The sequence below is a fragment of the Ornithodoros turicata genome, chromosome 2 (genome assembly GCF_037126465.1).
Source record: "Ornithodoros turicata isolate Travis chromosome 2, ASM3712646v1, whole genome shotgun sequence".
In the NCBI taxonomy this organism is placed as follows: domain Eukaryota; kingdom Metazoa; phylum Arthropoda; class Arachnida; order Ixodida; family Argasidae; genus Ornithodoros; species Ornithodoros turicata.
In genome coordinates, this window is record NC_088202.1 from 73282450 (window position 1) to 73305302 (window position 22853).

The 22853-nt window shown below is 46.5% G+C and overlaps 1 protein-coding gene across 1 annotated transcript in view; it reads right to left on the reverse strand.

Annotated features, from left to right (window-relative positions):
- Positions 1-22853, reverse strand: part of LOC135383711 (uncharacterized) — an 89218-nt gene that overhangs the window by 11694 nt on the left and 54671 nt on the right. The window contains exons 3-4 of the mRNA XM_064613061.1: positions 3413-3671; positions 888-1174 (exon numbers count right to left, since the gene is read on the reverse strand). Of these exons, the coding sequence (XP_064469131.1) occupies positions 888-1174; positions 3413-3671 (546 nt within the window). The remainder of the gene's footprint in view (positions 1-887; positions 1175-3412; positions 3672-22853) is intronic.

A 22853-nucleotide genomic window follows, 5' to 3' on the forward strand; every position in this document is an offset into this window, starting at 1 on the left:
AAATCGGCGTATGGGGAAAATACCAGGAAAAAATAGTCATCAGATAAGCCGCACCGGTGGATAAGCCGCAGGGCGCCCGTGAGAAAAAAAAATCGCGCATAAGCCGCGGCTAATACGCGTGAAAATACGGTACTTGAAGAAGATTACGCAGCTTCCCGTTTCTTACGTTGAACAGCAACAAATCAACAAATCGGAGGGCTAAAGGCCGATTCAGATTACTGCGTTTACGGTTCACTCTTAAAAATGAACTTCACCACATGGCACGCTCCTAGCCAACCATCATCTCAAATGATATCGTTATCTGTCCTGATTTGTTGAAAACGGGAGGCGTACGCCTTTTTTGTGACAATTATGAACAGCATAAGTGTCACAAAAAGGCGTACGCCCCCCGTTTTCAACAAATCAGGGTAGATAACGATATCATTTGAGATGATGGTTGGCTAAGAGCGTGCTATGCGGTGAAGTTCATTTTTAAGAGTGTTGTGTATAGCGTCTTACGTGTACCTTCGTTCCATCCGGAAGCATGTTCCGTTGCAATGATTCGCTGTCAGCTGACGTAACCCGGAAGCGCAACCGAAAACGCAGCAGTGTGAATCAACCTTTAGTGTCCTAAAGTGAGGGCGTCAAAATGGCGAAAATTCAAAAAATTCCTCGAATCTTCTGCAGTGAAATTTGACGCGAGAGGCAGTTCCGAATCCTGTAGGCTCAATTTCGATCATAGAATTCAGAGACGATCTTAACCAATGCACTTAACCATCTTAGCCAACATTTTGTGTTCTCACCTTCCTGTTCCAAAGTGGTAGTCAGACGACTACCCGCGATTGGAAATACATGTTTTCAGCACGAAATTCCCTGCCTTGGTCCGTATGGGATTCAGTGTTTCTTACCTGACATCTGTGTGGTATACTGGCGTAGAAACCGTCGTGCACTTTGTCGCAATCAAAGACGATGTTTTCAGGCACGTGTTCGTAGAAAGGATAGTCAGTCAGGTCAGCCCCCTTCAGTTCGCGTGGAAAGTTTGGATCAGCGCGGAAGTCGATGATCCGACCGTCGGCTCTCTGTCTGTAGTTTGGAGAAAGCGTCCTCGGAGGATCTGTTGGAGCGGGAGTCGTGGTGGTCGTGGTGGTCGTAGTGGTTGTCGTTGATGCAGCTTTGCTGACTGGTTTTGGCGAAGCTGGAAAAACGGTTGCAACGATTTTTAAAAATAATATATGTGTCTCACTATAGACTGCCATGCGTGTACAGTGGTTATATTGCCCAGTGTCAACGGAAGAGTTATTCCGTTCGTGTCTTTAGATATGTCCAGCGGAAGGCCCCTCCAACCACAAGAGGAATTTGTCGTCAGCTGTGGTGCGGTATAATGTTTCTTTATCATTTGATACTTTTATATTCCAGGTGATGGAGCTGTCCCAATTTTCCCATTTTTGGGTAGTGCATTACATCCTTGTGCAAACCTCGGCCAGTATACGTCATTTGAGACAGCCTCGCTGTCGATTCGTGAACCCACCGACAAATCAAATTATTCTAAGGTTTGGGTAATTCAGCTTGTGCATACGATGTCCTGTACAATTATCTATCGATATGTCACAATTTAGCCCATTCGACGTCAGTCAACAACGCGTAGTTAGGTGGCGCAGAAAACACATTGGGATTTTCGGAAGATACACTGTTAGAAGAAATGGTACAGACAAGCCACGGCATCATGTAGGACTGTATGCACATGTTCATACAAGCGGGTGCACTACGTTGTGATCGGAGGGGCCATGCGCTCGCCTAAGCCAATCAGACATCTTATTTTTGTGGGCGGAGTTGACCTGCAGGAGTTAACCTGTCCCTGAGCATAGTAACCAAAGCACGTGAAGGCGTTAGAACAACTAGGCGGTAACTTCCACCGAAACTGAGGTATTACGAAGAAGCTTTGAAGTTTACACCCCGGCACGTCTTCTATACCTTCTGGTGTGAAGTCATAGCATATATTTTATTATTTGGCAGTACATTACTATAGCGCTAATTTTAACAAAATAACAACCATTAGCGCAGTATAGTCTTAATCGCTGGTTGCAGTTAAGGGTAGTACCTTTGGTGGTCCTAGACGATAAATATCCACACTTGAAATGTCCGTGAACGAAACATTGAAATTTCCTAAGCAGCTAAGAAACAATATTTTGTGCATGCTTATGACCTATCACAATTTTCGGTCTCGGTGTGAGCTCTTCACTAGCCAGCTGCAACACGAAAGTTGACATGATCAGTAAAGGCAGGTAGTTGCACCGATGCGCATTCACTATATTGTTGACGAACTTGATGAGTTGATGTGAAGTTGATGTTGACGAAAAATAATAATAGGGGAACTTGATGAGTCGCGATATCACGCGCAAACAGTATGATCGGGGACCAATACATACCGTTGCCCAAGTGCACAACCACATGATAATTAGGTGGCTTTACGTCGCAAGACATCTATGGTCCTGAGCGACGCCGCAGTGGTCGGTCTGTGGATCAATTTTGCCCACCTCACAGCATGCGCTGAGATCTTGGCACACCGTATTTAACGTCATTCGCTGAACCCGCTTAAGACGGCGTCTCAGGTGCTAGCCACTGAACTGCTACCAAATAGTGGCGTCCTCGACAGTGTTCGAACCCGCAACCTTGACATAAGTACTGGCGAACACGCTACCGACTGACCCACTATGGCTCGCTACAACCACTGGACTTGAAGTAAGAGCTGCTCTGGGTTCACATGCAACGTAAGGTGTCTAATAGCGCAGAAAACGCAGCGAGTCTCCAAGCCTAGAGATGCAAAATTTCCGGAAATTTTGAATCGCTCGAAAAAAAAACATTTTTTTTCTCGACAAATTGGAAAAAATGGAAACAAACGGGGTTACTGCTGAGTCCAAGCATTGCCGGCCAAGCCACAGCATACAATGAGCTAGAAACCCCAGCTTCTAGCCAGGAGCTTTAGTAGTGTTCACCCTCTAGGCATAAATGCAGAGCAGAACATCCCATCAGACTGCTCTCTACTCAGCGAAAGGTAATTGGAACAACCCGTCCACTCCGACCAGAACTCCGACATTATGTGAACGCGACGGCGATCGCTTGGAGCAGCCAGACGGAGCTCTAAGTTGGTGGTTGTTGGCGGATTAGAGGCACCCAAGGCACTGTTGGCGGGTTGGAACACCATCGTAGGCACGAAAATTAACATTTTTGAATTTTGTCGCCTGGAAATTTTTGGCAATTTTTCCGGAGACGAAGAAAGAACCGAAAAAACTTCCCCAAATTTCCGGGTTTGTTTTTTCGGGGCTTCGCATCTCTATCCAAGCCTGTCGCAAAGGAACGGATGGCAGAAGTACAGCTGCTTTTGCTCCGTAAAAATCATTTAACAAAATCCAATAGTCATCCGAAGGCCCATTACCGAAAGTGTATCCATAGTGAGCAAGTTCTTCCTCGTACGACGGTGGCGGTGGTATGGGTGTCGCCGGCTGCCTCTGTTGGCCTCCAAGGCGCGGCTTCCCTCGACCGCGGAACCTCGGCGGTGGTGGGGCGGGTGTTTGCTCTTCTTCGTAGTAGTAGTAGTCTTCAGGAGGCGGCGTGGTAGACGAAGGCCGCACTCGAGCCTTGACTATCCTAAATCCTGGCCGTGGCTGAACCGGGCGGACCGCCTGGCGCTTAACCTGGAGACAAAACAGAAAAGAAAAAGGAGTTTCAACCAAAAAAGCATGTACTAGAGGCACTTTTAAGCGGGTTTTCTTTTAAGAGAACCTGGATTCAGGGACATAGACTGCTACGCACGAAATCTTGTACATGGATCGTCTCTTCTTCGCTGCTGTCGAACAATGTGCACCGTGTCTTAAATTATGTCTCGGTGTGCTATGCGGCTGAGAGAGATTAATTTCGTCATGCACGTGAAATAACAAATGAGCACACCATGTGGTGGAGCATCAATGGTTCCTGTGGAGCACCTTCCCACGATACAGGCTGACGTAAGTAAACGTGTAATTTTATGTTATGAACGACAAGCAATAGACGAATACAGATCCCACTGTTTGCCTCCCTCATGACTACCTGAGCAGCTACTAGTGAAGGGGCTGTCTTATTCTGTATTTCTCTATAGCTTTCTGTGTTTCAGCGTTTTTTTTCTTGTTACTTGTATGTCTTTGGTTTAGGGAACAGCAAGCCTCTATTACAGTGATGCCGAAGTTGCGGCCCACGGGCCGCATGTCGTCCGCCTGGGGTTGTCATGTGGCCCGCGTGCAACAAATAGAAAAGTTAACTATTGATTCACCCCTGAAGAAGGAGCCAGGTTGGCTCCGAAACATCGGGAAACCCGTTTCGTGGTTTTTCCATTGGTGGTTATGTGCCTGCCTATGATTCCCCAACCAGACACACCTGTGTCAAATATGTTCACTTTCAACAAATAGAAAAAAAAATCGGCACAAGCTTCATGAACGATCGTGGCGTTATCAATGGGCCTCTGTACTCGTGCAGATTATCTTGCATTACTTAGTGATAGAAAACTGTTGCCACTGGATCAAATGGCTGCATTGCACTCTTAAAAATGAACTTCACCGCATAGCACGCTCCTAGCCAACCATTATCTCGAATGATATCGTTATCTGGCCTGATTTGTTCAAATCACGGGGCGTACGCCTTTTCTGTGACAATTATGAACAGCATAAGTGTCACAGAAATGGCGTACGCCCCCCGTTTTCAACAAATCAGGGCAGATAACGATATCATTCGAGATAATGGTTGGCTAGGAGCGTGCTATGAGGTGAAGTTCATTTTTAAGAGTGTGGGGTAGTTGGTACGAGTGCATAGACAGAATAACTGCTACAATGGCAGATCCCTGATAACACTCGCCACCTCTCTTCTGTGTTCTGTTTATACGGTATCTCTAGCTGACTAGCACGTGTTTGAATTTGCCATGTTTATGTTCTTTAAAATCTGGGATCCGCCCCCATCTTGTGTATTTTTGTTTGCTCTTGGAGTGAAATTCCAGTTGAGAGTCTGCTGGTGCTTGTGTCTACCTGTTCTTACACTTGTCGTCGTTCTTTGCACCAGTTATTCTACTATGTTGCCACTGGCTTGTAATATCCGATGTACTCGTATGATCGAAAACTGTCCCAAATTCTTCCCGTCGTCGTGTGACGTCGTCTCCTAGCGGACTTGCTGAAGCAGCGATCCGACACTAACTTCAAACGGGTGCGAGCAGACCTGTGCGTCGGCCAAGGACCATATTATGGTCCTCAGTAATGCGTCCATGGCGCCCTGGACCTCTGTACGATACCTTATAGTCCTTCGCACGAGGGATTCAGACAACGCGTGACAACCTCTCCGCTTGGAACATTGTGTTCCAGGACAGTTGCCCATACTGTGGTAACGTATAAACTAACAGCCATGTACTCTATGGGTGCCACACCGCAAAGATTTTTAGACTTATTCGGCGGCACACCAACATCCCTTGCCCCATGACCTTCGATAGCCGGGGGGTCAGGTCACAGACTCAGTGTTCTTGTCACAGCCTGAGGTGCGGATATACTGTGGACGGCACGCTGTCAGGCTGTGGCACACCGATGACGCAGCACGCCGTTGTTCTTCTTGCTGCGACGGTTGGGCGTTAACCTCGTCGACATCATGCAGCGGGACTTGGTCGCGTTGGGACAGGTCACCTTCGAGAGGCTGTAGTATTCGCATCCCTCAATTCGTGTCGTTGATGGACGTGTCATCGTGGCAGGCGCTCCTCCCTAACTGTACACATTGTACTTCAAGATGTATTTTGTAAAATCGTTATTTCGCTGTACGTACTGTACCTTTCTGTTGCGGGTTTGTTGCACATACTTGGGTTGGTGTCTTGCTGTTGTACGTAGTGTACCCCCTTTTTTGTTGTAAATACTTGGCTGACACTTTTGCTGTTGCATGTCTCTGGCTGAGAGGTTGTATGTCCTGAACTGTATGTAGTCTGATTTGTACTGGCTTGTGCTCTTTGTAGTTGAGAGGTTTGCTGTAAATATTTGGCTGAATGTTTTGTTGTCGTACTTCGGGCGGAGGGTTACATATCCTGAACTGTACATAGTCCCATTCATACTTGCATGTTAATACCACGTTGTATTAAATTTCCCTCAAACACCACGATACGAGCGGGGCCGGTTCGGACATCACAACTGCGAAGCCGACAAAACTAACACAATGAAAGCCAGGGACTTCAGGGAAAGCCATTCGAACTTTCCAACTTTAGTCATATGATAAAAGGTTCCATGTCCCCTGTCTGTCTCTGTGTTGCCCTCGTCGTCTTCGCAGATGACTCCCTAAGCCTGCCACTACGTCTGATTTTTACTTGATTCATATTACTAGTACCCTACGAAAATTTCGGAGCAAACCCATGACCGATTTGTAATATTGGTGCCTTCAATGTCACCAGAAGTGGACCGGCTCAGTCGCAGGCATGGTGATCCGCCGAGAGAATTCGAGCACAGATCCTTCGAGTGCAGGACACTTGAAGCTAAGCTTTTTGACACGCCATTTTCAGCAGTTGTTGTCAAAGCTCCTGATGACCAACATATGGAACTGATTGACCTGCAGAGCGACGCACCGATGAGGACAACTTCGCAAAAGTTGGTGCGGCTTCATTTATTCTTGTGTTGGACGTAAGTATCTCAAGATACGTATGTTGTCGCGCGGACAAGCATGTCCATGTTCGGCACAACATACGTCTAATAATAATAATAATACTTCGTGGCTTTACTCGAGACAACTGTGTCAACATACGTCTCCGAGCAGACCTTTTCTGTGATGAACCTGAACAAGACAAAGTTGCGCTCACAACTAACAAACGAACACCTCAATGCAGTCGTTAAGGTTGTAATTGTTCAATCACTTTCAGACGATGTTGACGCATTAGTACAAATAGGTGCCATGTTTCCTCATGACACATCAAATAAAAAGGATTGCTGACCCTGTGATTGAGCAACGCTAAGTAACCCAAATGTATACTTTCACGTCATTTTAAGTTCTGTGCTGCGTCATCTATATCGTAAACAGGCCACCCCAATGCCGTGGTATGTGGCTTTCAGACACGAATGAGTTCGGCACCCCTGCTCTATTATAACTAACCTTCCCCGTTGTTTTCTTTTCTCTCTCTCTCTCTCTTTCTCTCTCTTTTTTTCACCATTAAACATATCCCCCTCCAGCACTGACAACGTGCCTTACGCGACCACGCACCGTTAACGTATTTACTTTCGGCTCAGAACAACGAAGCTTTCATTCATAGTTATGCGGCCGAATGCAGTGGCCATAGCAACAGAAAGAGAAATGAGCAAAGGCTTAACAACTAAGACGCTTTTTCTATGTGTGTGTGCGCACCCAGGAGGTAATAATCCAAAAGTACATCGACGAGCCTTCACGTAACCCTAGGGCAGCTCGCCGCAGAGCTGCGGTGAATGAAGGAGGGTCAATATTTTGATTGCCAGGCTGGAAGCAGCTCCATAGGCGTGCGGTATGTGGGATATTCGCCAGGTGGCGGCGTTCCGCACGGCTCGGGTTCTTAAATAAACGCGCGGAAGGGAAAAAAATAACTACGTATTCTTGCATTCGTCTGGCTAGACAGCGACGTCGCACTACTCGGTCCCACGGATAAGATAAATAGTGGTCGCGTCCCACTATTGTTTTCCCGCTAAAGATATTGGGAACAAAAGGGAGCTCGGACAGCAAGCTCCTGTGCGTGCGTTATGTTGCGTTTCTTTTCGCTTCGGGGACACATTACGCTGCAAGGGTTGTTGGTCGGGCGCATACGAGTACCACGCTGCTGCCGCATTCGCGTGTTTACGTTTCTGAACTGAATTTCTGAAGAAGGTTCGTATTGCTGTGTGTTTGCGTTAGCTTCGTTTGTGCATAACGCTAGGACCACGTGTGTTCATGCTGGTAACTCCGCCACGAGATGTTTTGCTTTGCATTCTATCCCGGCTGCGCTCCCACAGCACCAAAGCGTGGATAAGCGATGATCGAGCCCGCATGGGTAATTTAGCATAGTATAGGCGGTGTGCAGTGTAGTGTCTCTAGGGGCACTGCGGCTCATACCCCTGGCGGAGAAACGCTCCAATTGTGTTGGGAGCAGCGAGACAGTAGCAGACGATGCTGCGTATTAGCTATCACGTTCGGTAGGGTTACTTTTATATTAGATACGACGTGTTCAATTTCCGATCAGGAATTATTCGAAAGGGAGAAAAATTGTACAAGAGTGGGCATGTCCACGATGTGTCGTGCCGCATGGCAGACAACGTGGTTGCTGACAAAAACCCATGCCTCACACAAATTTCAGTAAGCCAGCATATACGCAGGTGAAATACTTCTAAGTGCAGCCATGCAGCGCTTGTCTTTTATGCAGGTACTTAGGTATTTCTTCAATGCTGTCAGAGACAAAACAGCACTTCTATAACGTAACTTCTATAAGGTATTTTCATTCTGTACTTTCACTGCATATTGCAAGCAAGCCCTGGGCTCTATAACTTCGTATAAAAGACGTGTCAGTTTACACTATTTGGTTCTTTTTCTGGAAAACTGTTTCAGTTGTTTCTTTGTATCAGTTGTGTTTGTGTCAAGCGTTGTTGTCGGTTGTGTTCTTTCCAACTTTTCAGCACTCAAAATGTACGAAAACCGTGCAAGTGTGGTGTAAGCAATAACGTCTGTCGCCGTGAGATATTAGTGTATATTTTCGTAAGACGTCAGCCTGCAGATCAGCGAGCTGGGCTTGCAAAGCAGGATCTAATACACATTCGCGAATAACTAGCAATACAGTTCCAGCACCGCAAAAGTACAAGTGTGGAATAGGCCCTAGGCAAAGGAGCAGGTGATTCGCAAAAGGTGAACTCGGCTAGGCAGATCTTAGCAGGTATAGATCAGATTTATAATGATCCGCCCATCCACGACCTAAAGAGAGTGGCGCCAGATTGACGTTAGTTCCCAACGAGATTCTAGGGGTGAACTGCCCACTTGCCCATGTAGTGAAGTTAGACATCGAATTCGGAGGTGACGAAAACGCAGAGACACTTCCTGCACATGACACACCACAGATACCAAAAACATGAGAGTGTACTCACAGGACTTTCACTATTTTAGCGATTCACTATTGCCGATTTATGGCAGGAATCCATTTCTGCCGTCGTTCTTTCTCCCGCGCCTTCTCAGGAAACAAATTAAACGTTGCTGTTCACAAGTTATTCTAAGTTGGAGTTGGAATTAAAAAGAAAAAATATGGAGATGGTGACTCCTAAGTTATTCTAAGTGTTAGGGCTGTTCTTTCAACTTTCCAAAAGCACAGCACCCCTGCGTTTGCGTGTGTGCATGTCTTTCACGGTTTCACGGTTTAATCCCAGGCGTTTGTGGTAAAATCACGCTCTGCTACCTGAAAACGTCTCACCAAAGAAAAAAGGAGCCCGTGTAGCTAGTGATGGGGAGCACTTGAAGCAGCAACTATAGTAATTTCCCGTCCAGTACTCAAGTACCCACCTTGAAATGCGGCAAGAATCACAACATATCGTCAATAACTTTTGTGCCTTCAAGGGGAATTTTGCAGTAAGAAAATTTCTAGTCGACATGCTTGAAGTGTTGCAAAGTTAAAGGGAACTATGCATCTATATTGTTGAAGACATAAAAGTTCGTGACTTAGCCATGAGCACACGCTAGAACTGCGGTAGACAGAGCGACAATTTGGGTAGTGTTCGGAGCACCGGAGCCCGAAATCACAGGATTTTGCCAGATTTTTGTGTCACGAAATCCCGGGCAGTTCAGAGGCTGAATCCTGGGGCTTCGGGACACAAAGGTCAGGCAAAGTACCGAGATTTCGGACAATAATTTCACTATCGTACAAACTGCGCGAAGGGGCGTCATGTTGTCCCTGTGTTAGTTGAATCCTTCAAATATGGTCCACCCCGTTATGAAACCCAAAGAACCATAACAAGGCCACATGCCCAACGCCACCTAGAGTTCCCGGTACCTCCACCTCCAAATGCGCAATACAATAGAGCGAGAGCTAAAAAAAATGAGAAAAGAAAGCAGAATGACCGGAGCGGGAAAAAGCAATGTCCGCTGCGGTGTTTTTCGAAATGCAAGGATAGTGTACCGAGAGCAATAGGCTATGGCAACACTTTTTGCGGGCTGAAGATGGACAAGAAGCGAAGTGCAGAAAATGCGCAAAAATCCCGAGGTCTCGCGGCAGCTCAACGAAGGGCTTCACGCGCGTTTACTGCAGCACAACATCAACGTACGAGTGAGAGCTGCTAGTGAGGACAGTCCAAGTCACAGTCTCGTCCCAATACTCTGGTGTCTTCTAAGAGAGTAACACTCGCTAAATTATCAACTCTCGACTTCTTTCTCGTGACCGCGAAAGCTTCTATTGAAAAGCGTGTCGCACGCATGGCGGCGAAATGCCGATTCTTCTTCTTCTTTTAAGCATTGAGAGAGGTCAGCAAATACTTGGCTTGCTACTCTTTATTTTAAAAAATGCCGATTGTCATTCAATGTCATCGCAACATCGGATGATGTTCGCGACGGCATGAAAGCACTTGGACTGAACTCACCCAAGGACGGAAAAGCTATGCGGGAATGAATGCGTTTGTAAACAGGACAACAAGAACGAATTAGATAGCGGACGGAGACTTTCCTTGACGTTGGAGGAATTGACGTCGATGAGTAATCGCAGGTACCTGAATATCAGTATCCAGTCTTCTTCGGCAAAATTTACGAGCGGTGTAACGTTCTGGTGAGGATCAAGGGTATCATGTCTGCCGTGAGTGCCATCTGAGGCTGAACTTCGGTATTAGGCTTGACAGTGACGTTGTCGCATTCACTACTGATGCGGCTTCTGTAATGGTAAAAGTCGGGAAGATTTCGGGAAGTCTACAGAAGCAGCTTTGCTTGGGCCATGGATCTCAAGCAGTGACAGACACACTGTACAATCTACCGAAGGAAAATGCGCCCCAGCTAAGTGAAGACCAGGATTTTGGTGATTTTGATCCTCACAAAGAACACGATGATGGGATGACTGTGCTCGATGACGGTGAAGAGCTAATACCAAACGGTAGTAATATTAATGATGTTATCGCGAACGTCCATGGATCAACACTTCAGAAGATCTCCAAAGAGTAGCGACACCTTCGCATGTACTTCGAGCATGGAGCATGTACTTGGAGCATGCTCGGAGTACATGCTGCGAGACCGTGGGACAAAACTTGATCTGATCCTTGTCTGTAAGACCAGATGGAATTCTCCTGCGCTTATGCTTGAGCGATTTTTGAACATACGAGGGGTGTTCAAGTCAAACCGGGACTTTTCATTTTTCGCAAAAGTAAAATGAACTTACAGGCGAGAAATTAGTTTTATTTTTCAACGTAATCTCTATAGCTGCACTGATGCACTTGTCCCAGCGTTTCACGAGTGCTTGAATGCCAGCAGCGTCGAAATCCCTACCGGCGCGTAGCAGCCATGATCGGACCGCATTCTTGACCTCGTCGTCGCAGCTGAAGTGGCGGCCCCCAAGGAACGCTTTCAGTGGCCCGGAGAGATGGAAATCGCGGGGGCGAGGTCTGGGGCGAGGCGGGGGCGAGGGGGGGAGATCTGGCTGCAACTCCCAGCCAAGTTCCTGTAAGGTGCGTGTCGTGAGATGCGCGGTATGCGGGCGTGCATTGTCCTGTAGGAAGAGGACTCCTTTGGTGATAAGGCTCCGCCGCTTTTGCTTCAGCGCCTTATGCACATCCCTGAGAACCTGGCAGTAATATGCACTATTGATGCTGGTACCACTGGGCAGAAAATCAACATGAACAACGCCAGCCTTGTCCCAGAAAACCGTGGCCATGACCTTACCCACAGACGGGGTGCTTCGGAACTTCTCGGGAGCTGGCGAGTCCGGATGCTTCCACTGTTTTGATGCGCGTTTAGACTCAGGAGTGAAATGGTGCATCCACGTTTCACCGCACGTTATGATTCGATCAAGGAGCGGCTGTCCTTCAGTGTCGAAACGGTACCTTAGCTCTTGTAGAAGCGGAGAGGGTCTGCTCTGCTGGTGCTTTTTGCACAAAGGTGCGACCTCGCTTGCATGACAGCACCCGGGACGCGCTTTGTTTTCTAAGATCGTTCTTCCAACAACGAAAAAAGTGAGAACTCAGAAGCGACCTGGAGAACTTGGACTATTATTTAATCAACTTCATGTTTGTGTTCACCGCTTAAAAAGAGATAAGAACGGGTTACTTTGGCTTTCGTCGGGTTGATTGTTTGTAGTTTGATGTGATGTGACAGGGAGCACGATACAAGTTTCGACGGTCTTATCTGTAATGAATGATAGGGGTCTCGACCGTTAAGTAAATGATAGCTTCCTAGAAAGCGAAGCGCGTCAAAAGGCGGAAAAGTGCTGTCTTGCAATATGCAGAGCGATAATGTGATTGTAGAGATACTGTGCGACGACTCGTTAAAAATTAATCAAAAATACCTATCCTGTGCCGGGATCAGCACTTAAAAATCCCGAAATCCCGAGACTGGAAAAAGTCATCGGGATTCCAAACACTAGTATACCTTTTCTGTGCTCACAAGGAATGATTATATTGTGCTCTTTTTCATATTGTTCCCTCCCTTCGCAGTTAGTAATCATTCTACTTCAGAGTGTATGGTTGCTTTTTCATCATTCTATGAGGGAAAACAGGAACAAGACAACTTTACTTTAAGACGATGAATGAGTGTTTCATCGCCAGGGGCGATACTCTATCCCATTGCTGGTGGTTATGTGGGGTGTGAGCCCCTTCACATTAAGGATCGAACTCCTATTGTGTCCAAAAACGGTCAAAAGAGCCTTGAGCGCAGAGCGTTGGTGGGCAGTATTCGGCCAGTGACCTAGCAATTTTGTTAGAGAGAATGGGTGAGAGTCCAGCTGACGAAGAGACCCGGAAAGTGCGGTTCGAGAAGGCTGGTAATGTGGGAATGTGTTCCAGATCCTCTAGAGCACCGCAGTGACAGCTTCTAGGAGAGTGAACTTGTCTCAAGCGGTAAAGCCACCGACCTGTAAAGGCCACATCGAGTCGCATTCAATGAATTAATGCAGCATCTTGAAGACAGGTGCTTCGTGGCATGCGGAAGGCGAGCGTTGGAACAACCAGCTCTCTGCAACTCCCCATAGAGCACATAAAAGGGGGGGGGGGGGTCGAGGTAGCTTGCCGTTGTTGGCCGCACATAAAAAATTCACACACCACTGGGCACACGACCAATCAGAATGCAGCGATTGCTCCCTCAATACTCCAATCAGAAGTCTCCGTCCGGCTCGCAGCCTTTCCGGTTCTGGCTCTTGCTGACTTCTGCTTTCCATACTGGCGTGTACCGGCTACCCCTGGCTTCTAGGTCTACTAGCTTTCATGCACGCCGTAAAGTTATTCCGTGATTCCAAAACAACTGTGAAAAGTGTTGTAATGAACAGAAATTTATTTGAGTCATTATACTGACACAATCGGCAGGTTGACGCATTTACTTGTACTGAGCGTACGTGAGTCCATTGCGTAGCGCTTCCTGGCGCACTGCAACAAAGTTCAAACTTCCAAAACACGTATATCGACAGTTCGACACAGCCTATTCCCAACAACGAACAACTGTCACATACTTGCGCACGATCTCTTGATTATCATGCCCTTGTCTGCTATATGTCAAACATAAAATGATGGTCTTCATGAATCCTATTTTCTTGTCACCGCTATGCAAATCCGACGGCGCTCGAACGTGTTCATCGAGCCAGAATTCACGATAACACTTCAGTTTGAAATACGATTGGCTGTTTGTAGACCGACGCTTGTGTCGAGAAACAGTACAGCACGATCAAGGATACCATAGTACACCGAAAAAACATGAAACCGACACCATGAAACCGCCGCGAGAGTAGGCAGCACGCATGGTACGCAGGCGAGGATGCGCGAATCCGAACACGCCTCTGGCGTCCGACCAGTAGAGAGGCACGGATTGCTCCGTGTGCAGTAACACGCATTTTGATACAGATTTTGCGAGAGCTGTGGGGGGCCGGAACAACTCTGCTCAGCCTAGATGACGGGAGAATGTCGGTTGTCAATTGGCGGGAAGCTAGGAGTGTCACGCACGAGGCGTCGCAGAATGGAGCGACGGTATCCTCGCAGCAGTGCAGTACTGGTCCGCTTTCGATACGAGAGAGCTGCTTCAGCGGCGCTGTCCGCCTGCTCATTCCCCACTACACCACAATGGACTGGAACCCACTGGAGAACCGTCTTGTGGCCTGCTGCGTACACATGGTCGCAAGACATTAACATATTCGTGACTGGGGGTGCGGATGAACCTCGTATGCCAGCATTTTCAATAACTTGCAGTGCAGATTTCGAGTCAGTGAAGATTGCCATTCCCGCAGAGTAAAATCAACGATTAGCTGTAGAAAAAAAAGGATGGCATAGAGTTCCGCAGCTGTTGATGAAGTTGGATGCGAAAGGCGTCGTCCTTGCACTACGCCTTCGGCTGGTATGACGAATGCCGAGGCGGTCTTGCCGTTTCTGGATGCGCCATCTGTATATGTTGCTGTAGACGTAGAAAACTTCTTGCCTACCAGAGCATAAAACAGGACTCGAAGGATTTGAGGGGGAACTTGATATCTTCTTTCCAGAGGGTCCGGAAGGCTTACGAAGGTCGGTGGTACCGGCAGAGACCCGGGGGCTTCCTATGGTGTTACGTTCGTAGCTACGAAGCCTGTGAGACTCTGGCGTGTCCTCTGCGCTACTCGATAGAACTCGCTTTCAGTGCGGTATCGAATTTTCCCGAGGAGCGCACGGGAACGCACGCATGCACCTTAAAATGCGCCTTTAGCGGCAATTCTACTTAGTCATTCACTGGGAACTCAGGAAAATGGCTGCACCGCACCAGACAGTTTTGTGACAGGGAGTTTTTCACTGTCGTCGCTGGAGATGGAAAGTCGATGAACATAAGTAGAGGATGCAAGCAAGCTGGTGTTTACGATTGAACGGAAACATGTCCTTGAGTCCGAGGACCCGCGGGGGGGGGGGGGGGGACAGACAGGGGACAAGAACCGACAACGACGACTCCGTTTTCATTCAGTGGAAAGTCGGTCCACACAAGATGCTGAAATCATCACACTGCATCACGGAAAAATAAAGAAATATGTGGGCATTGTGTGCAGCAGACATGCAACCACAGGTGGCTCCATTTATACACTAATTTAAAAGAATAGTGTGCCTGGACGGCTCAAAGTATTTACGTAAGTAGTAACAGTATTAAAATACTGGCTTAATGTATACTTTTAAATACAAAAGTGAGGGGAATGTGAGGACGCAAACGTAGGATGTGCTGAGCCGTTTCACGTTCAAAAAACAGGAAAAGATCGAAAAGCACACATGCTTTTGTTTTTCATTTTCACAGTTTACTTTTTCGACGTGGTAATATGTATTATTTTATTCCAAATAACAAAATCGCATAAAGACGGGAAGTTTTGCATTGCGCTTCCTTTCTTACTTTTTTAACGTGGTATTTCGGAATAATCTACTCCCGCTTCGCTTCTGTGATAATAATAATTAGGAGTAGATTTACGCGTCATGTGAGTTCATCACATTTGTGTGGCTTCATGCTGCGCGTGCCGGAGGGTACGACTGCGGATAATTCACTACTGTAAATAATTAGGAGTAGATGTACACGTAAAGTTGAGTTAGCCTATTTGTGTGTCGACATGCTGTACGTGCCGCAGGGTAGGACTGCGGATAGTATGGATTACCTGTGGTTCTTCTGACGTGCGCCGAAAATATCCGACACACAGTGCTAGAAGCAATGCTTACTCCCCCCCCCCCCCCAACATTGCTACCATCCTCTACCGCGATTCACTTCTGCCTTTTCGTCTGAAAGCATGCCTTCTCGTACAACCAAGAGATTCGTACCAGAACACATGCACTCGGCAGATGGATAAGTCATGACGTAATGGTACGTTAGATTAGCATAGGTAATTTCCTGCACCCATGGATATACGAATTATGCCATCTCGTTCTGCTCATGTTCACGAGTAAAGGGGCAAACCAGCAAGGCTTCACATCTAGAACATACTTAAAACGTTTGCTAAAAATTGAAGACACGTGAAGAATGAATGACAAATAAAATTCACTCTCACTCTTTGGAATTACCAAGCGCCGAAAGGCGAGGTCATACAAACTAAATTTGCAATATGTACTTGATGGCTACTTTGAACTGCTTCGCTTAGCACTTGGTACTTTATACTTAGGTACAGGGATGGGCAGTATTTAAATACATTGTATTTAAAATAGTATTTAAAATATAAATACATGTATTTAAAATACGTATTTAAATACAGGCAACAAAAATGTATTCATATTTATATTTGAATACCGTTTTAGGCGTATTTATATTTAAAATACACTTAAATACACATATCTCATCCTCCCGTACACTCTTAAAAATGAACTTCACCGCATGGCACGCTCCTAGCCAACCATCATCTCGAATGATATCGTTATCTTCCGTGATTTGCTGAAAACGGGAGGCGTACGCCTTTTTTGTGACAATTATGAACGACATAAGTGTCACAAAATAGGCTCCGCCCCACGTTTTCAACAAATCAGGGACGCGAACGCTGTTATTCGGGACGATGGTTGGCTAGGAGCGTGCTATGCGGTGAAGCTCATTTTTAAGAGTGTATTTGTGGGCTTCTCTCGAGTTCCACATTGTTTGCCTCCAGCAATGAAGGGTATCTTGGTTAGAGGCTACAGGTCACTCATCCCATGTGTTCGGGGATTTCCGTCCTTCTAGAATACAGCACATGTGAGAATGAGGGCATCGCCACCCCCGTTGCTTCAATCTTGGAAGCAGGGAGAGAAATGAGAACACCAATTTGGGAAAAATGTGATTCGTGACCCTCTTGCGTCACTTGACAAAGCCTGGTGTCTAAAGGGAACCCTTAAAATGCACCTTTAGCGGCAATTCTACTCAGTCATTCACTGGGAACTCGGGAAAATGGCTGCACCGCACCAGACAGTTTTGTGACGGGGAGTTTTTCACTGTCGTCGCTGGAGATGGAAAGTGCAAGCAAGCTGGTGTATACGATTGAACGGAAACATGTCCTTGAGTCCGAGGACCCGCGGGGGGAGACAGACAGGGGACAAGAACCGACAACGACGACTCCGTTTTCATTCAGTGGAAAGTCGGTCCACGCAAGATACTGAAATCATCACACTGCATCACGGAAAAATAAAGAAATATGTGGGCATTGTGTGCAGCAGACATGCAACCACAGGTGGCTCCATTTATACACTAATTTAAAAGAATAGTGTGCCTGGACGGCTCAAAGTATTTATGTAAGTAGTAACAGTATTAAAATACTGTCTTAATGTATTTATATTTTGTATTTAATTACTTTAATCATAAAGTATTTATAGGCAGTATTTAAATACATGCAAACATGTAGTATTTTGTATTTATATTTAAATACCCGAAAAGTGTTTTTATGCCCATCCCTGCTTAGGTATATATTTGTAGTCTGTTTGTACTATACTTAAGATACCAAAGGAGCCAGCTACTTGGTACTTTACTTTAAGTATGATATTGAAGTCATTTGCCCATCACTGTGTCGTGCGTCGTTTCAACCGTAGGTACACACAGCAGGACGTGTGCAGCTGTGTGTAATATGTGTGGGCCTTGCTCAAACGTTCTTATATTCAGGTTGTGTACAGTCAACCCTAGATTTATGAACCCTCGCTTTACGAATTCCCTCACTTTATGAATGGAGGCCTCTTGGACACCTTCCTCATTCCAAGACTCCACTTACGAGCGGTTTTTACAGGAACTTTACCCGTTCATAAATCGAGGGATCATCACCACCAGATATTATTTATGGGGGCCTTTAAATACGATTGAAGGTGGCGTGGTGGGTTCTTCACCTGTTCATGGACTTCCTGTCGTCCACTGGATTGCTCCAGACGCTCTAATTCTTTCTCGTATTTTCGTCCTTCCTTCATCATCTTCATATGATGTTCCACGTGCAATGGAGTAGGGTACCGCACCACCGCGGTGAAACACCCCATCTCATCGTCATCTATTGTTGTTGTTGTTGTTGATGGTGGGCTGAGAGAATATTGTAATTGTCAGCCCTGTGGTAACTTAATCTCGAATTCAAATAATGGAAAAATTACTTTGAAAACACGATAATAGCGTGTTGTCTAAGTGCTATCCTAAACCACGCCTTCGTCCATTTTTCACACCAATTTTCTTGCGTAAATGGTCATTTCGTCACGACACGCTTTTTTCCATTCGAAAAACACGTTCGATCAAATTTGCCCTCCTTTTTCCTTCTTTATTTATTTTTTTGTTGTTGTTGTTGTTGCTGTTTTAAGGAGTAGGAAGCCGGCACTTGCCAGGCTGACATCTCTTTTTGTGTGAATAAACATATACCAACCCCCCCCCCCCCCCCTCGCGACATTAGCGGAATTGAAATCGCTTTCCTCATCTTGAATCTTATTGATCGCGCAAGAGATCCGCAATATTTTCGACGAAGGAAGTAACGCGGACACCGCAGCACCGCGTGTACCCGGGTGCTCGTTGTACTTAGGAGAGTTGACGAGATCGCCGCATGTGGCTCTGTAGCCTGCAACCGGGGCGCCCTCTTGCTGTGATGTTCCTAGCAAATCATCAATACCCCAGGGATAAGGATGGTCGAAAACATGTTACCACCGTCACGAGGGTCACACACGTCTGATAACGAGTACCGCCAGAAATGACAAAGAGAAAGTGACATTTCACGTCACCCAGCCGTGCATGTCATGAACATGAACGATATTCACTGCAATACATGTTTCTGCTCACACGCTAAGAGTGACGCTTGCTCTTTGAAGGCTACTTTCCACGCAACGCCATTCCATCCCGATGACTTCGACCATAGGCATGGGGAAGCTGAAATAGTCCTCCGTGCCTCTTTTTTGGTCGTTCGTTATGCGCTTGCCAGCTCGAAGTCCCTTCCTCCGTGAGATGACAGCGTCGCACGTAGGCACAAGAACCACAACTAACAGAGACCAGTCTCACTATATGGCAGGGCTCAAAACCGTTATTTTGGGGGGTTCGGTTCAAGTTCCGGCTCAACGTTATCGGTTCGGTTCGGTTCGGTTCGGGTTCAGCGCAACCAAAATAACGGTTTGAACCGATAATAATCTGTTCGAACCGGTTTGCGTGTGCTGTGCTAATCAGTGTACCACATGTGAGAGATAATATCAGGTTCCGGCGATGGCTTGCTCCTCCTTCCTTCCTCTTGTTCCCTCGCATCTACACTTCATAGGTACAAAGAACCATGTAGTTCACAGCAGATCATCCTTTATTGTACCGCAAAGGGCCGGGAAATGGCGTAATTGAACTCCATTAATAAAACAATTGAACTCCATGCAACTCCTCTGCAAAAGGCTATCGCCAATTTCGAAAGAAATAAAAAAAAAGAAGAGAGAAGAAAGCGGTCGCGTGGTAGATAGGAGTATCCCAGAGTCCCATGCGCAGGCCGGCACGCTCCCGTTGAAAAGAGGGCGAGATGCCACTCCTGTGTTTCCTTCCTCCATGCTCTGGACCACACGCGAACCTCTTTCTTTTCCCGTGGTCGCTAGAGGTCTGCGTTGCTTCTGGACGTCACTGTGAACTATTAAAATTTTCGTCGCCTTCACAGTGCCACGCTGAATGAAAGGAAGCAGCCAAGGCATCAACGCAAAGAGTAGCTGTCATGTAGCACATCTTTTTTTTTCTTCTACACCTCGGGTCACAAAAATGTACGGGATGTCGTGAACCTTTTGGAGGTGAGGCTGTCAGAGGCGCATGGACTCACCACTTCTTGGTTTATCAATTTGTCCGCTCCATGAATTCGGCAAAATTCCGAGCGATGCAGGAAGCTGGTTGCGGCAGTCGAGAGAGAAGGTATAGGCGTTTTTACCGTCTGGCGATCTGGTTACCGTATCATATTGTTTCGGTTCAGTTCCGGTTCGTTCAAGGGGAAATAAAAAAATTTTTACGGTTCGGTGCGGCAAGAAATGACGTTTTTTTGCGGTTTTCGGTTACGGTTCAGTTCCGGTTTCGACCCCTGCTATATGCAGCCGACTATGCGAGTACCATGTTTATTCCCTTATCATCACGTTGACCCTTTGAGGGCTCAACAGTAGAAAACCCAAGGTACTGACAACTAGTACGTCACTGGGAAGTTTCATATGACTCACTAGAATTCCAGAACATGACCTACTGTGACACAGCACACTGGGGAAGGAGGAGTAGGGAGATTAGGAAGAGAGGCCATATAATCCCAGAACGCTATTACGATGGCTTCCGCTTACTAGACTAGAACAGCCCAACAAAGACACACGAAATTTGTCACAGAGCATTGGTATTATCAGTCAGGCTCTACTTCAAAAGTAATTGATTACTCGGTAATTGATTACTCCAAATTTTAACTGATACCTCGAAAAATTGCTAAAAAAGTAATTGATTACAAGTAACGGAACTACTTGTAACGCGTTACGTACAAGTCTGTATAAAACCAACTTCACCTTACGTGATTCTGGCTTGTTTTGTCGTTATCAGTATTTTGTTCTTCATGACGGTATTGTGTCGTTGGGACTGCGTCACCGTACAAAACCCATTATCAGTGTGTGTTATAAACAAGGTTAATGCCGCAGAGACGCTTTGATATGTCTTTAGTTCATAATGTTTAGGCGCATTATGTTACAATAAACTATATGATATTGAATTACAAGGGTCGCGAGAAGTTGACCCAGACTTTTACTTGAGAAAGATCAGTGAGCAAATGACGAAGTACAATCCTTCTCGGGTCAGCGGCACGTGCAGCAGCGGCAGCTATCATGGCGGCGACCAGTGCGTCTGTAGCTGTGGAGCAGTGATGCAAAATTATGTTCCTTGTGAAGGAGAACGTCGATCCAGCTGAGATTTTACAAATATTATAGGCACAGTGTCGAGAACAAACGATGTCATGGGGAAGAGTGTACCAATGCTGCACAGTTTGGCGAAGGATGGGATATGGTTACGAACGAACCACATGAACACGTTCGTCCGACTGCATGCAGTCACGCAAGTGAACATTGCAGGTCTCGTGCAAGACATCCTCGAGAACCAGCGAGTAACAGTTCGGGACATTGCACCCCAGCGTAATATTAGTGTCAGCAGTGTGGAGACAATCATTCACGAGCACTTACTGTTTCACTAAGCCTGTGCAAGATGGGTTCCCCGACACCTCATTTGTGGCCACTAGGAAGTGCGCATGGCAGTCTCTGAGCAGTTGCTTAACCGGATTCAATCCGAGGAAGGCGAATTTTTGCAGTCAGTCGTCACATATGATGAAACCACCTGGATGCATCATTTCACCCCAGGGACAAAAAAGAAGCAACATGGAATGGCTGCATAAGGCTTCCCCGCCGCCAAAGAAAAGCAAGATGCAGCCGTCTGCTGGGAAGTCCATGGGAACTGTCTTCTGGGACATGTGGGGTGTCATCCATGTGGACTTCTTGGAGCAAGGGCTTACGATTAATGCACCACTCCACGTTGATAAAGGGTGCCGTGCGAAACGGAATTCACAAGAAAATGCCTGTGACGTTGTCCGGAAGGGTCATTCCTTTTCATGACAATGCCCGGCCTCACATGGCGAATTTGACGGCAGCAACCCTGGTCGAAATGCACTGGGATATTTTTGCCCCGTGCCTGTTACAGCCCCGATTTAGCCCCAAACGATTACCATTGGAGGAGAGACATCCCATACAATTGAAGCCCTCCATAGACACGTCCTGCAGTGGCTACGACAGCAGTCCGCTTCTTTCTAAGCCAACGGCATCAAAGAGTCGCCACAGCGACGGTAGCGGTGTCTAGATGCGCAGGGTGAATACTTTCAAACGCTGACGTACTTTGGTGCTTCCCGAATTTTTCACTGTTTTTAAAGAACAAAAAGTATCACTCAACCTTGAACGACCCCTGTGTTTTGTGCCACTGAAGATTACATTCGCACGATTGTTTGTCCTATATAGCTCTGTACCAACGAAATTCATTGAACCATTAAGTTGTTACATGATTTGGAGAAAGGCATTTGTTCAAAATTTTTGAAATGTGTCGTTTGGTTACTGTTCTTAGATGTACGTAAGAGGTCGTATCACCTGCCCTGTGAGTTCATCACTGACACTATAACTCGTGTAATGTTATCCTAGTTATCAACAAGCACTATCACGCTTGATTCTTGCACAAACGCTGCTTAAAGGAGTACAGAATCCAAACAATTTTCAGATTAAGACGTCTGATGAAAGTGTGTGTGTCAATTTACCGAATAGCAAGAAAAGGTTTTGATATGTGCTATTTGTTTCTCAGAAAGAAAAAAAACTCACATAAACGTAGCTCGAAAGAAAAAAACTCAAATAAACATAGCCCCGCGCGTTCGACTCCTGGCGTAACGAGGAGGAGAAGCATGATGCCATGTCACCGATGACGTTACACAGTCCGCGCGTTGTGGTTCGCTGGTCAAAGGGGGTCCGCGCCCTGTCCCTTTGCCACCGTAAGCCAGTTTTGCCAGTTCCCCCAGAGAATTTGGGACAGAAGGAACGGTCGAATCATGACCGAGCCAGGAGCAATGCTTTTTCAGAGCCCGGAAAAGCTAAGTAGCAGAGAATACTTCTCTGAGCCAATCGCGATGTCACAGGCAGATCACAGGCTGGTACTGCTCTCCACCACTGTTGCGTATGGTCGCGTTTTGCTGCGTACTTCAAATTCAATTTCTGCAACAATTATGACTCTGTGGGGTGAATTACTTCTCATTGTGCATCTTACTGGCCTGCTTA